This window comes from Ranitomeya imitator, chromosome 3 (genome assembly GCF_032444005.1).
Source record: "Ranitomeya imitator isolate aRanImi1 chromosome 3, aRanImi1.pri, whole genome shotgun sequence".
Lineage (NCBI taxonomy): Eukaryota > Metazoa > Chordata > Amphibia > Anura > Dendrobatidae > Ranitomeya > Ranitomeya imitator.
In genome coordinates, this window is record NC_091284.1 from 15,775,612 (window position 1) to 15,788,972 (window position 13,361).

At 48.9% G+C, this 13,361-nt stretch overlaps 1 protein-coding gene across 1 annotated transcript in view; it reads right to left on the minus strand.

Annotated features, from left to right (window-relative positions):
* Positions 1–875: 875 nt before the first annotated feature.
* USF3 (upstream transcription factor family member 3) overlaps positions 876–13,361 on the minus strand; it is a 38,964-nt gene continuing 26,478 nt past the window's right edge. The window contains exons 6-7 of the mRNA XM_069760537.1: positions 9,160–9,256; positions 876–8,783 (exon numbers count right to left, since the gene is read on the minus strand). Coding sequence (XP_069616638.1) covers positions 2,602–8,783; positions 9,160–9,256 — 6,279 coding nt within the window. The 3' untranslated portion in view covers positions 876–2,601. The remainder of the gene's footprint in view (positions 8,784–9,159; positions 9,257–13,361) is intronic.

A 13,361-nucleotide genomic window follows, 5' to 3' on the forward strand; every position in this document is an offset into this window, starting at 1 on the left:
GCAGAATAGTGAGTGCAACTCTGGGGTATAATACAGGATGTAACTCAGGATCAGTAATGTATGTACACAGTGACTGCACCAGCAGAATAGTGAGTGCAGCTCTGGAGTATAATACAGGATGTAACGCAGGATCAGTAATGTATGTACACAGTGACTGCACCAGCAGAATATTGAGTGCAGCTCTGGAGTATAATACAGGATGTAACGCACGATCAGTAATGTAATGTATGTACACAGTGACTGCACCAGCAGAATAGGGAGTGCAGCTCTGGAGTATAATACAGGATGTAACGCAGGATCAGTAATGTTAGGTATGTACACAGTGACTGCACCAGCAGAATAGTGAGTGCCTCTCTGGGGTATAATACAGGATGTAACTCAGGATCAGTAATGTAATGTATGTACACAGTGACTGTACCAGCAGAATAGTGAGTGCAACTCTGGGGTATAATACAGGATGTAACTCAGGATCAGTAATGTATGTACACAGTGACTGCACCAGCAGAATAGTGAGTGCAGCTCTGGAGTATAATACAGGATGTAACGCAGGATCAGTAATGTTATGTATGTACACAGTGACTGCACCAGCAGAATAGTGAGTGCAGCTCTGGGGTATAATACCGGATGTAACTCAGGACCAGTAATGTAATGTACACAGTGACTGCACCAGCAGAATAGTGAGTGCAGCTCTGGGGTATAATACCGGATGTAACTCAGGACCAGTAATGTAATGTACACAGTGACTGCACCAGCAGAATAGTGAGTGCAGCTCTGGGGTATATACAGAATGTAGTAATGTAAGGTATATACACATTCACACAAGGTACTGTACACACAAGCTTTTGTACGATACAACAGAGGCTCTGGAGACCACAAGAGGCGTGAGAACTTTTATTTTACTAATAAAATATGTTCAGCTCTTTACAAAGAATTATTACAACCAGAAATCATTGGAAATAAAATTGTACCATGAGATCTGCAAGTACCAAAGCAGCAATAGAAAATCAAATCCAGAGCCCCCGCCCGTCACTCCATTCACATAACAGAAGAGGAAAAATGTCTGAAGCTTAAATGGGCGCCGTCTTTCAAGAATTTCCAGAAGTATAAAGAACTATACACAACATGTACAGTGGAGACGAGGGGCTGCGCTCCGTGTAATTACATATATACAGTATATTATACACACTGTGAAATGTGGGGGCGCCGCATGTCGTGCCGAGGGCGTCGGGGTTACTATGGAGGGCACATCAGTTATGGTCCATGATGGAGTCAGGGATCGTCCAACATGTAAGGCTGGGTATACGTGATCCCATAGTCCCTCGCCCACAGGGGTCTCGGGTTTGAATTCTATACATTTCCGTACAGTAATGGTTTCCGTACATGGCGACTGAAGCCACCTTATCACAATCATGGTGACAGCTATATTCGCCGCTTGTTGACTCGGCCTAAAATACTGGCGTCACTGCACCAGGACACAAAGTATGACTGTGCCGACACCAGAGCGGAGCACCCATGACATCACCGCGATGACATCACACCAAACCCTCAACCAAGCACAGGCATGACCGACGGAAAACAATGGACCAAATAATATTCATAATTCATCCAGCAAGAACAATTATTGGTTTTGGGGGTCCCCTTTGAGGCTACGTTCACATTAGTGTTTTGCGGGGCTGCGTCTGGCGCAGCCGCGGCGATGCATGCATCATGCGCCCCTATATTTAACAAGGGGGCGCATGGACATGCGTTGACTTGCGTTTTGTGACGCATGCGTCTTTTTTGGCGCAAGTGTCAGGGCGCAGAGGACGCAGCAAGTTGCATTTTTTTTGCGTCCAAAATCAAGTCAAAAATGGACGCATGCGTCACTAAATGCGTTTTTGCGCGTTTCACATCCGTCGTGCGTTGCGGCGACGATGCTGCATCCAAAGACGCGAATGTGAACGTAGCCTAATACATACAATTTGTTTCAGCACGTCCCAAGAATGGTGGAGCACGGACGAACAATTCTTAAGTTCTCCGTTCGGACGTCCTTCTGGGCCGCGATGCCGGGCGGCGGATCACAGGAGGACTCAATACATTTTCTGACTTTAATGCAGCGGCGGTTTGGGAAACAATGATAACATCGGCCAACGTCTCCTACTTTTCCGTTTCTTAGAAGGATTTTTATATGAAAAGTTTTAAATTAAAGCTTTTAAGCCAATTACAAATATTCCCAGTAAAAATATTAAATATATAATCCCAAATTATTTTTTTTTTATGAATCATGGCATTTTTTTGGGGGGGGGTTCTGGCAAAATGAGTGGATAAATAACAGATTTCCCACATCATATTCCGAACATGCACAAATGATGTAGTAAAAGCGCAAAATAAAAAATTCTGACCGGTAAAAAGCAACGGCAGAGTTGTCACCAAAAACTAGAGCACGTGAGAGGGGAAGGGGTTGTGCGGAGGGGAACCGTGACTGACAGAGCGGCCGATATGTTGATGGAAGGACGTCGATAGATTCATGGAAATGGAAAAACTCAAAAACTTTACAGCATGAAAAAAAAAAAAAAAAAATGAAGAAAATAGAACAAAACCACATCCAGGAGCCCCTCAACATCACACTGCCGAACTGGAGTCGTGGCCCAATATATGGCTTATGTTGTGTGCTGGCCGATTTGACGACTGCTTTGAAGAGTCCGAAGCGGAAGGGTGAGATAAGGAAAGCAACGGCGACACTGCCGAGCCATCAGCAGGGAGGGCGGTGGCAATTTCTGGAAACAGGGAGGTCAGGTTGAAGTTTGACAGGTGGGACGGGTTGGTCATGTGCATCGGGGGCATTTCTGGCAGGAGGGGGAATGTTGTTTGGGAGAAGCCTACAGGCCTCGGTGGGGACAGTATGGAGCCAAACCTATTGCCGTTGGGCTTCTCGGTGCTTGGATTAGGAAACATCTGGTTGGAGAAGTAGGGCAGGGTGAGGTCATTGGACAAACTTGGATGAGCTGGAGAATATGGAGGGTAAAAAGAGGGCAACGTGTTCTGTGGATCTACCGGGATCAGGGCAGGCGTCCGTGTCGCTGTTGTCTGTGTAACGGGAGGGATGAAAGATGCATTTGCATTAATGGGTGGATTCATTGTACCCTCCGGGATGAACGGGAATCCGAAATTCTGGGCAAGCGTATGTTGGTCAGGAGCTGGATTGTCAGCAGACACCTGGGGGCTGTCAGGCATAAAACGAACTATTCCGGTCCGCTTTTCCGTCACGGGCTGCTGCCGCCCAAGGATCATGCTACTCGGGCCGGCTAGGGGCAGGGGAGGCAGCGCAGAATCAAACATATTGCCATGTCTTTGGTTTCCAGATCGGTTTCTTTCAGATTGACGAGTCTTGGCATCCGGTTCCTCTTGTAGAGGATGCCTGGAACGCTGGGCTACTGAGTGATTAGTCTGCCTCACTGTTTGCCGCTGATCTCCATTTCCATGGGTGATGGACTGATGAGGAATGGGTGGATGAACCACACCATGCATGTTAATGGAAACTTGTATATTCAGCTGGTTCTTTGTCTGCCCGTCAGACCCCCGAACAGATTTTTGCATGTGAGGACTCGTATTCCTGCCCTGGATCTCTCCAGAAGAGCTGGAGAAAGGAATATTTAAAGAATTGTTCCTGGGGTTCACTTGTCCCATCACCAAGTCACAGCTTTCCCGGTTCTGACCCTCATTCTCTCTACGGAGGTGCAGGGACTCACGAGCCGGTGGACAACTGAACTCGATGCTAGACGAGGTGTTGTACTGCATCCGCTGATGGCTGGAGATTGACCGCTGACTCGCCCCAGCTTGGTCTCCAATGTGAGGCGCCAACAAACTTTGCATGAAGGTCTGGTGACAAGAATTCTCATTTTCTCTAATGGGAAGGGTGTTTGCGATGGGCACCTCTTGGACGCTCTGGTAGGGCAGGTGCTTTTGCCGATCCATGGCCGAATTACTATTCTGGCTTATCCTATAGTTTTGGGACTGCAGTCCCCTCATATTTGTATTGGTGCCACCTTCATTGTTTCTCGATGTCTGAACTTCAAAGGAAGCTGCTTGCTGTTGAGATAAGCCTCCTGGCTTAAAGGTTTGGCAGTCTGGAAGCCTCTGAGATTCTGCATTGATGCCATGCTCGATGGACATGTGGCCCTGAAGATTATGGGTTGGTAGAACTTTGTTCCTGGATACATCCAGATACTTCCGCATTTCAATCTGCTCCGATACCCGTGAAGCTTGGACGGAGACTCCAATTCTCGGTTCTGTGTTTGAGGTGCTCTTTCCGATAAGCGCCTCAGCAGAGTAACTAGATACTCGGTTTCTTTCCTGCCGGTGTGGGACACATGTCATATTTGGAGGTCGAGAGACCACGCTCACTTGGGAAGCCATCTGCTGCTCTAAACTTCTCGAAGTCATGAGCCTTTGGACTTGGTTGTGACCCGATAAGTGCTCTGATGACATAATGGATCCTTGCAAGCGGTTGATATCCTGCTGATGTTGATGAAGCATATCCTGACTCAAATGACCGTGAGGGTGGGCTACGTGGAGACCTCGGGACGGTGCACTGTTTTCACATGGCTTCTCTGCTTGGGCATTTCCAAAATGAGGAGGGATCTGCTGCTGCTGTTGGATCTGTTGGTGATGGGGCTGACCACTCTTATGCCGATTTTGCTCCGTCAGGTGTTTCTGTTGCAGAGACAGCCGTGCCGCCTGAGCACCTTGGACGGGGTTCTGTTTCTTCTGCATCTGGACATCCTGCTGTACCATTCGCTGTTGCTGAATGTTATGGGACTGTGAGCGGAGGGATCGGTCCACATGTGGGACTTGCTGCTGATACAAGTGATGATGGTCCCGTAAATGTCCCGCTTGTTGCTGCTGCTTCAAGTACGGGTTATTACTGTGGAGAGGTACTTGCTGTTGGTGCGAATGCAGAGGTTGAAGGTGCTGGTTCCCTATCTGACCCTGTTCAGATACAGAAGGTTGCGAATTGCAGTGCAGATCAGGCTGTCTCAGAATCGGGTTAATAAAGTTATTATTTGAAGTCAGTAGATTGGACAGCCCCTCGCTGCGGCTTTGGACACTACTGGATACGGACACCGCAGATGCGGAGGAATCGGACACGGCGTGACCGACCATTACTTCGTTCTGCTCTGTGATGCTGCCTAAAGACTGCAACCGGTCAAGCCTGATTGGAACCTGACACTGCTTCGGTCTCTTGGCTGCAGGAAGCATCCCGTCCTCATGAGCCGAACGTTTGTTGGACTCTTTTCTAGCATCGAGTGTTTGTTTCAGGAGAGGAACCGTCGCCCGAGATACCTGCATGACGGCCGAACTCATCGAGTGTAGCTGCTCATGCGAGTAGTCGGACATGGCCGTCGCCACCTCCGTCTGGCTCTCGTAAGTGCTGGAGGACACAGAAGTATTTGTGGACAGAGGCATGGACATGTTTTGCGAGGTTTGCAACACACTGGCGCAGTTCACCGAATGGTTAACGCCACCCGGGTGTATTAAATTATTGATGCTCAGACTGGTCACACTCTGAGACTGAGATGTGGAGATCTGTAACGACAGACTGGCAGCATTCACAATCGCACAATTACTTTTTTCTACCAGACGATCGACACAGGGGCGGCCATTAGTATCCGTGGGGGTGAAAGAATGGGATGAAGGCTGGAGTCGAGAGGGGTTTTCTTTTGCCACGTGGAGCTTGAAAGGGAGCTGACAGTCTGCAGGCAACGCTTCTGCTTCCGAGCTCGTGGGAACGGGAACTGACCTCCCAGGTTCTGCCTGAACTCTTGATTTTACTTTCGAGAGAGTTTCATGATCAAAGATGGCTCTAGCCGCGACGGCAACTATGTCATTCTGCTCCGAAAACCCACAACCGCTAAATGCTGTCCCCAGTGACGCTCCACTGACGACATCATCCCTGTTGGCATCTGGCAACATTGAGGCTACTGAGAAGTTACGACTGCTGGCAGAACTACCAGACGAGGGAGAGTCAGTTTGCCGATTAGTCGCAGAGGCGTTGCTGCCGCCATCTTGTTCGGAGATACCAGTCTGATTTGGGTTGGGGATAACTGGTTCTGGCCTCGTTTCGCCCATAGTTACAGGTTCTTTAGTCTTCACTTTTCTGAACGGTGGTCCCTGACTGTCAAGATCCTTACAGTCTCCTTTTAAAGAGAAGGATTTATCATTTGGGTCATCAGTCAATATTTGCGTTTCCAGCAAGTCGGCAGCAGTTAAACTTGGAGTGCCACCTTCTTCTTGGCAAGGTCTAGAAGCCGTGACATGATCCGAACTTCTACCAGAGGTTACATCAATTGAGTCTTGAGGACTCTCTACAACCGGAGGTTTTTGAAGGGTCTCCGCTATTATAGGATGATTGCCAGGATCTACATCTCCCGTAAAACATTCGGGATCGGGTCTGCGCTCGTTCTGTGCTCCACTATCTTCTTCCGCAGGATTCTCAAAGAGCACAGCTGAGAGCTTATCATGCCTCTGGTCGGATGAAATTGGATTTCCTTCCGAGTTCGCAGGATTTCTGACATCATTGGGTTTCTCACTTAGGCTGCTTTCCGAGGATTGACCTCCTGCTTTCTCTTCTATAGTGGAAGCTGTCGCCACGTCAGGAGCTTTCTCCATTTCAATATGAGGTCCATTACTGGTCTGGGTTTTCAGAGGCTCTGGTTTAGTGGCTGCAGCAGGATCCTTTTTAGCAGAAGCTCCTTTCTTCAAAGTTGGTTTCTTGACTGTCTTTTTGGGCTTTGCACCGGCCATTGCAGCGTTAGTTGCAGGCTTTACTGATAAAGGCTTTGTCATTACAGATGTAACGGGTAAAGCAGAAGAGGTTTCAGCGACTGTGGCCGTTACACTGGTTCCAGACACCGAGACGCAGTTTACTGATGTGGTGCTGGTAGCTGGTGCAGGGGGATTAAGGGTAAACTGTAGGCAATTGTGCCCGGCCAGCTGAGAGATGTTCTGGCTCAGGTTGGCCAATGCACCGAATGTGTTTAGAGCGACATTGGTGTTGGGATCTTCACTGGTTGTTGGCTGGATAATTTGCATAGGGGTTTGGTTGGAGGATCCAGATGTAGGATTCATGGGCTGCAACGCAAACAGCTGTCCATTGAGAGAGATAGTTGGCGGCTGTTGATTTGGGGCGGCTGCGGCAGGCGTGGGTGCTTGCTGTGCGGTGCTGGACGGCTGCACAGGGCTGGGTCTGGGCAATATATGAACGAGATGTTTTCCACCAAACGTCTGTGGGATCACCGCGCTTTGCACAGGGTTTGAAGGGCAAACGACCGGACTGGTTGCATTAATGGGCATGACCACAGAAGGGGCAGGCTGGGCTGTCATCAAAGGAAGGCTGTTCTGGTTGGGGGTGGCTTGGATTATAACGATTTGCTGCCCCACAGGTGGTTTAGGAACGGGTGGACAAGGTGCAGGAGCTGGTGGTTGAAGTAATATAATATTCTGATTGGCTGGTGCTGGATTTATTGCGGGACCGAATGGCTGAGCTACCTGAATGACCTGCACCGGGGGATGTAGCGGGAGGATACTGGTCGTGCTCTGTGCTTGAGGTTGGGTAATGAGTGACTGGACTTGTACGGGCTGACAAGAAGGCATTTTCACCATTACTTGCTCCACGGGCTTGATTTCTGAGGGCGCCATGTTGTTCATGTTTATACAAGCCATAACTGGATGGTGATTTTGAGTTTCTTTCGAGGCCACTGGCTGCTCGGTCACTGGTGCGGGAGTCACAGCTGAGGACGACTGACTTAATGGCTGCACAGTGTTTCCCGCAAGTTGTAACGTCGTCCATGTAGTTTGAGTGTTTCCATCAGACGGGATGCGAGATAGGCTTCCAAAGCTCTTCAAATCCGGTAATCCGGGTGACAGGGACCAGATGGCTTCCAGCGAAGGAGCAGACAACATAGACGCACTGGTACCGGCTGGGACCTCTAGAGATGAATTTCCTTCTCTCGAGTGGATGACGACACCTATACTGGATGCAATGGCGACGCCGGGCAAAGTGTCCTTCCCTACGCTCTTTACAGTCTCGGTACAACCGGAAGCTGCAGACGTCTTTTCTGGAGCATTTACAGACACCTGCAAGCTAATTCCAGGAACGTCTGCGAGACGAACTTGTGAGGGAAGATTGCTGCTGACAGATGCAACATTTTCGTGCACATTTTGCTCGACAACAATCCCTTCTTTTGCATGGGAAGAACTTATCATTGGAGTCGCTGCACCAGCCGCTAGTGGAAATGAAACGGCAGAGCTGGTCGGGGAAGGTGCGATATCTTTGCCCTTGGACAGGACGAGGTTTGCCGTGGTCTGTGCTATGGTCACAGGAAGACTCGTTGACTCAACTTCAGCTGCAGTGGTTGGAGGAGATGTTGAATTTTGCTGCCATGTTTTGTCCAAGGGGTAAACACCGGAGATGGTGATGGGCGTCACCAGGTTGCACGTTCTTTGCACCGGCACAACATTGGCCGTTTGCTTCTGGAGGTTATGACCCACGTTGAAGGTGATGCCGTGCACAGTGGTTCCCTGGTTAGAAGTGCCCAGCTGGTTACCATTAAGGCAGAGTGGAAGTTTCGGGGTTTGGTCAGCAGAAGCGATCAGTGAGGCTTTCGAGTTTCTGGAGTTGCCTTTCCAGCTCAGCGTCGGGTCGTCGTACAGGCAGATGTCATTGCTCTTCAATAATTCGATGTAACGAGCGTTTTCTTTTTGGATCTCTGACAACTCCCTTCTGAGTTTTTTGATCTCACTGGCTGCAAAAGAAGAAAAGATTAAAGGAGAATTATTCGTCAGCAAAAGCAAAAATAAAGCGCCGTGCACGACAAAAGACGAAACATTAGGCTACAAATACAAAAGGGACAAGGAAATCGTTGCGCTAAAAAGTGAGATAAACGCGCTCACTGACTGATCCCCCGCAGCCTGCTGTGTATGGTGAGACTTACAGGATGGAGAGGACAAATGCCACAATGTTTATAAGGAAACCATACCGGTAAAGGGTTTTTTTTTTTTTTTTTTGCAAACAATATATACATTTAAGGGAAAAAAAGGAAATTAAAAAGTTGCACCCATAAGGCATCCACATTTTATAATAACTCCTGAGAATCTTTTTCCCTCCATCATCGGCCTCACCTTGCTCATTGTTCCCTCCGTTTAGCAGCAGTTCGTCGTTTTGCCGCTTCAGCTCGGTGATGTACTTGAAAGCTTGATCCAGAATCATGTTCTTGCTCTGAGAAACAAAATGGAAATAGTGATTTTTGTGTTACGCACAAATCCTTTTCTCCGAGACGCTCATTGGGGGACACAGGACTGTGGGTGTATGCTACTGTCGCCAGGAGTCTGACACTAAGTAAACGTGAAAAAAAAGTTAGCTCCTCCACCGTCGTATACACCCTGACACTAGCCGAAGGCGAACCCAGTTTGGTGTAAAAAGCAGTAGGAGAACAAACAAAAAAGTCAGCACTAACACAGAGACAACATGTCTAGCAACGACCCCACCGACTGATAAAGTCAAATAACAAAAAAGAGCCATCTGGCTAAAAGGGAGGGAGCTGTGTCCCCCAATGAGCGTCTCGGAGAAAAGGATTTTACGGTGAGTAACACAAAAATCCCTATTTCTCCTTCGCCTCATTGGGGGACACAGGACTAAAGCAGTCCCTGGGTGGGAAATTGACTCACCGGAGTAATATCCAGGCATCTGCCGCCTATAAGTGCGCTACCGCTGCCTGAAGAATCCTTCTACCCAGGCTTGCATCTGCAGAAGTCTGAATGTGCATATTGTAGTGTTTGGAAAAGGTATGCAAACTGGACCAGGTTGCTGTTCTGCCGAAGCCTGGTGCCAAAGCGGCCAGGAAGCCCCCACTGCCCGAGTGGAGTGTGCTCCGATTCCGGTCGGAACGACCATGCCCTTGACGCGGTAGGCCTCCTGAATAGCCGATCGTATCCACCTGGCTATGGTGGATCTTGAAGCAGCGAGTCCCTTCCTGCGACCCTCGGGGAGGACAAACAGCGCATTCATTTGCCGAAAAGGTGCAGTCCGTGAAATGTACCTCCTAAGTGCTCTCACTAGGTCTAGTGTATGGAGAGCTTTTTCCACACGGTGCGTTGGCGCCGGGCAAAGAGAAGGTAAAGACAATGTCCTCGTTAATGTGAAACGAGGAAACCACCTTTGGCAAACAAGAGGGTGCTGGCCTGAGCACAACCTTATCCTGATAGAACCGTAGAAACGGAGCCCGGCAGGATAGAGCCGCCAGCTCTGATATCCGCCTAATAGAACTTATGGCCACCAAGAACATGACTTTCCAGAAAAGGTAGGTCAAAGAGACGTCTTGAATAGGCTTAAAGGGAGTTTCCTGCAAGGCACTTAAGGTTAAGGTCCCAAGCATCCAGAGGGGCCTGTAAGGTGGTACCATGTGAGCGACTCCCTGTAGAAAAGTTTTCACTTGTAAATTGACAGCGATCCTGTGCTGAAAAAGAACCGACAAGGATGATATCTGTTTTCTGAGAGTACTTGGTGCAAGCCCCGAATCCAGGCCGGCTTGGAGAAAAGCAAGAATGTTAGGGATGGAGAGAGTGGCGATGGAGGAGCTGAAAGCCGCAGAGGACGAGATGGTAGTGCTGGGGACTTCTGAGGCAGAGAAAAGGTTGAGAACAGCGCAAAATTGTATGGAAAAGATTCTGCTGGGAAAAGCTGAAAGGAAGCGGGAGTTTCAGAGGGTGGCTTATTTTCAGGAGGGAGAAACAGTGGGACACATGCTATCGGTGGTAGCCGCGGCTCAGCGTGGTACCTCGTATGTACATTCGTTGGTTTCAGATGGGGGGAGCAGGGTATCTGAAACACCTGAAATTATAAAGGTCTTTGCGGACTTTTACGCGGACTTATATTCCTCCAGGGTCAATGAGTCAGCCGGAGATACGGAGACTTTCCTTGAGAGTCTGGGTCTTCCGAAATTGAGTGAGGAGGATAGGGTGAGCCTCGATGCCCCTATCACCGAGGAGGAACTGAGTCGGGCGCTGAAGTCTATGGCTAATGGGAAGGCACCTGGGGTTGATGGGTTACCAGCCGAAATCTATAAAAGTTTGGAGGAAGTGCTGATTCCCAGATTAAAGTTAGTACTGGAGGAGGCTGGATGCCAAGGGTATCTCCCAGCATCTATGAGGGAGGCTATTATAGTGGTTATTCCGAAGGAGGATAAGGATCTGGGGAAGCCTGAGTCATATCGACCAATCTCTCTGTTAACCATCGATGTCAAGCTCTTGGCCAAGGTGTTAGCTACCCGTTTGTCCAGCGTCATTGCTAGCCTTGTACATCCGGATCAGTCTGGTTTTATGCCTGACAGGTCTACAGCGGTTAATCTGCGGAGGCTGCATATGAACCTACAGCTGAAGTCTGACAACTGTGGCCGAAGGGTTATTGCATCCTTGGATGCCCATAAGGCGTTTGACAGTGTGGAGTGGGGATATCTCTGGCGGGTGTTGAAGTGTATGGGTATTGGTCCGCAATTTGTGGCATGGACTCAACTGTTATATTCACTACCAACAGCTAGAATTAGAGTGAATGGGGAACTTTCTCAGCCTATAAAGTTGGCCAGAGGTACGAGGCAGGGTTGCCCACTGTCGCCCCTTCTGTTTGCCTTAGCTGTGGAGCCACTGGCCGCTAAGATCCGACAATCGGATGAGGTTCCTGGGTTCAGATATGGGAGTGTTGAGGAGAAGATCGCGTTATATGCAGATGACATCTTACTGTTCCTGGCGGACCCGGATGAAGCCTTGAATGGGGCTATCGAGATCATTGGGAAATTTGGAGCCTTGTCGGGATTGAGGATAAATTGGGATAAATCGGTCCTCTTCGAGGTGGATGGGGTGGAGGAGAGCAGAAGTGAGCCATTGGGAGAGGGGCGGCTTAAGGGGGCATCCCTTTTCAAATACCTGGGAATATGGATCTCGATCCCAGTTACAGAGTTTTTGTATAGGAATTTGACTCCTCTCATGGGCGCCCTTAAAGCAAAAGTGGATGCGTGGAATAAATTACACCTATCGGTGGTGGGTAGGGTTAATCTCATTAAAATGGTTCTGATGCCCAAATTACTTTACGTCCTACATAATGCGCCAGTTTGGATTCCACGTGGGAAATTCCGGCAGATTAATGCTCTTTTTAGAAGCCTGATATGGGGGAGGCGGTACCCACGTATTCGCCTGGAGACGCTTCAGCGACCCAAGGAAGATGGAGGATTGGCTTTACCCAATCCTGAGTTATATTTTCTTGCAGCCCAGAGCCAGCATTTGAAGGGCTGGGCGCGGGGAGCGTCTACCGGTGCGGTACAACACTTGATGGAGAGGGTGACAAACCGAAGACCGGTGGCGCAGTGTCTGGAGGATGGCTCCTTGGGAGTATTGGGGAAATTATACCCAACTATGTTTTTGATACATAAATTATGGACCAGACTGCGACATATTCGGGGGGTTACGGGGCTGACTAAATTTACACCGATATGGCTTAATAATAATTTGGTTGAGTTTGCGGCTCTTGGAGTGCTGGCGGAGTGGCAGGCCAAAGGAATCCACTTGGTGGCTCAGATAATTCAACAACAAGGATTAAAGTCCTTTTCGCAGCTGCAGGGGGAGTTTGGATTGAGACCGACTGGGGAGTATCAATATGCTCAGATGAAACATGCCTTTAAAGCGCAAAACAAGGGCGGTGGTATTGAGATCCAGGAGGACATAGTTCTGGAATACGTATGTGGGGAAGGGTCCACAAGGGGAGTCATTACCACCCTTTATAAGGACCTTCTACATGCATATTTACTAGACTTCCCTCTAAAAGCGAGAGCGAAATGGGAAAGAGATTTAGGCCCAATGGAGGATGAAACCTGGGAGTCGGTGTTGGAGTGGGTTCCACGAGTGTCACTGAGCGAGCCGTATAGACTATCGCAGCTGTACATCTTGCACAGAGTCTATAAATCACCGGAAGTGTTGCACAGAGCGGGGTTGCGTGCTGACTCTGAATGCCCGAGATGTAGGACTGAGAATGCAGGAATATATCACATGATGTGGACATGTCCAAGACTGGTTGCTTTCTGGTTGGTGGTAATGAGCCGTGTGGAAGGGGCGTATAAATGCAGAGTGCCGAGAGATCCGATAGTGTGTATACTGGGACATGTAGAGGAAATTAGAGTGGATAACACCTGGAAGATAGCAATAGCTAGGCTATTATATATGGCAAGGAAGGTAATAGCAAGGAACTGGATCAAGGATGAGCCGCCTACAAGGGGTGAATTCCTGAAATATGTTAAACATGGTCTCAATTTGGAAAAGGGGGTATACAAAAGACGTGG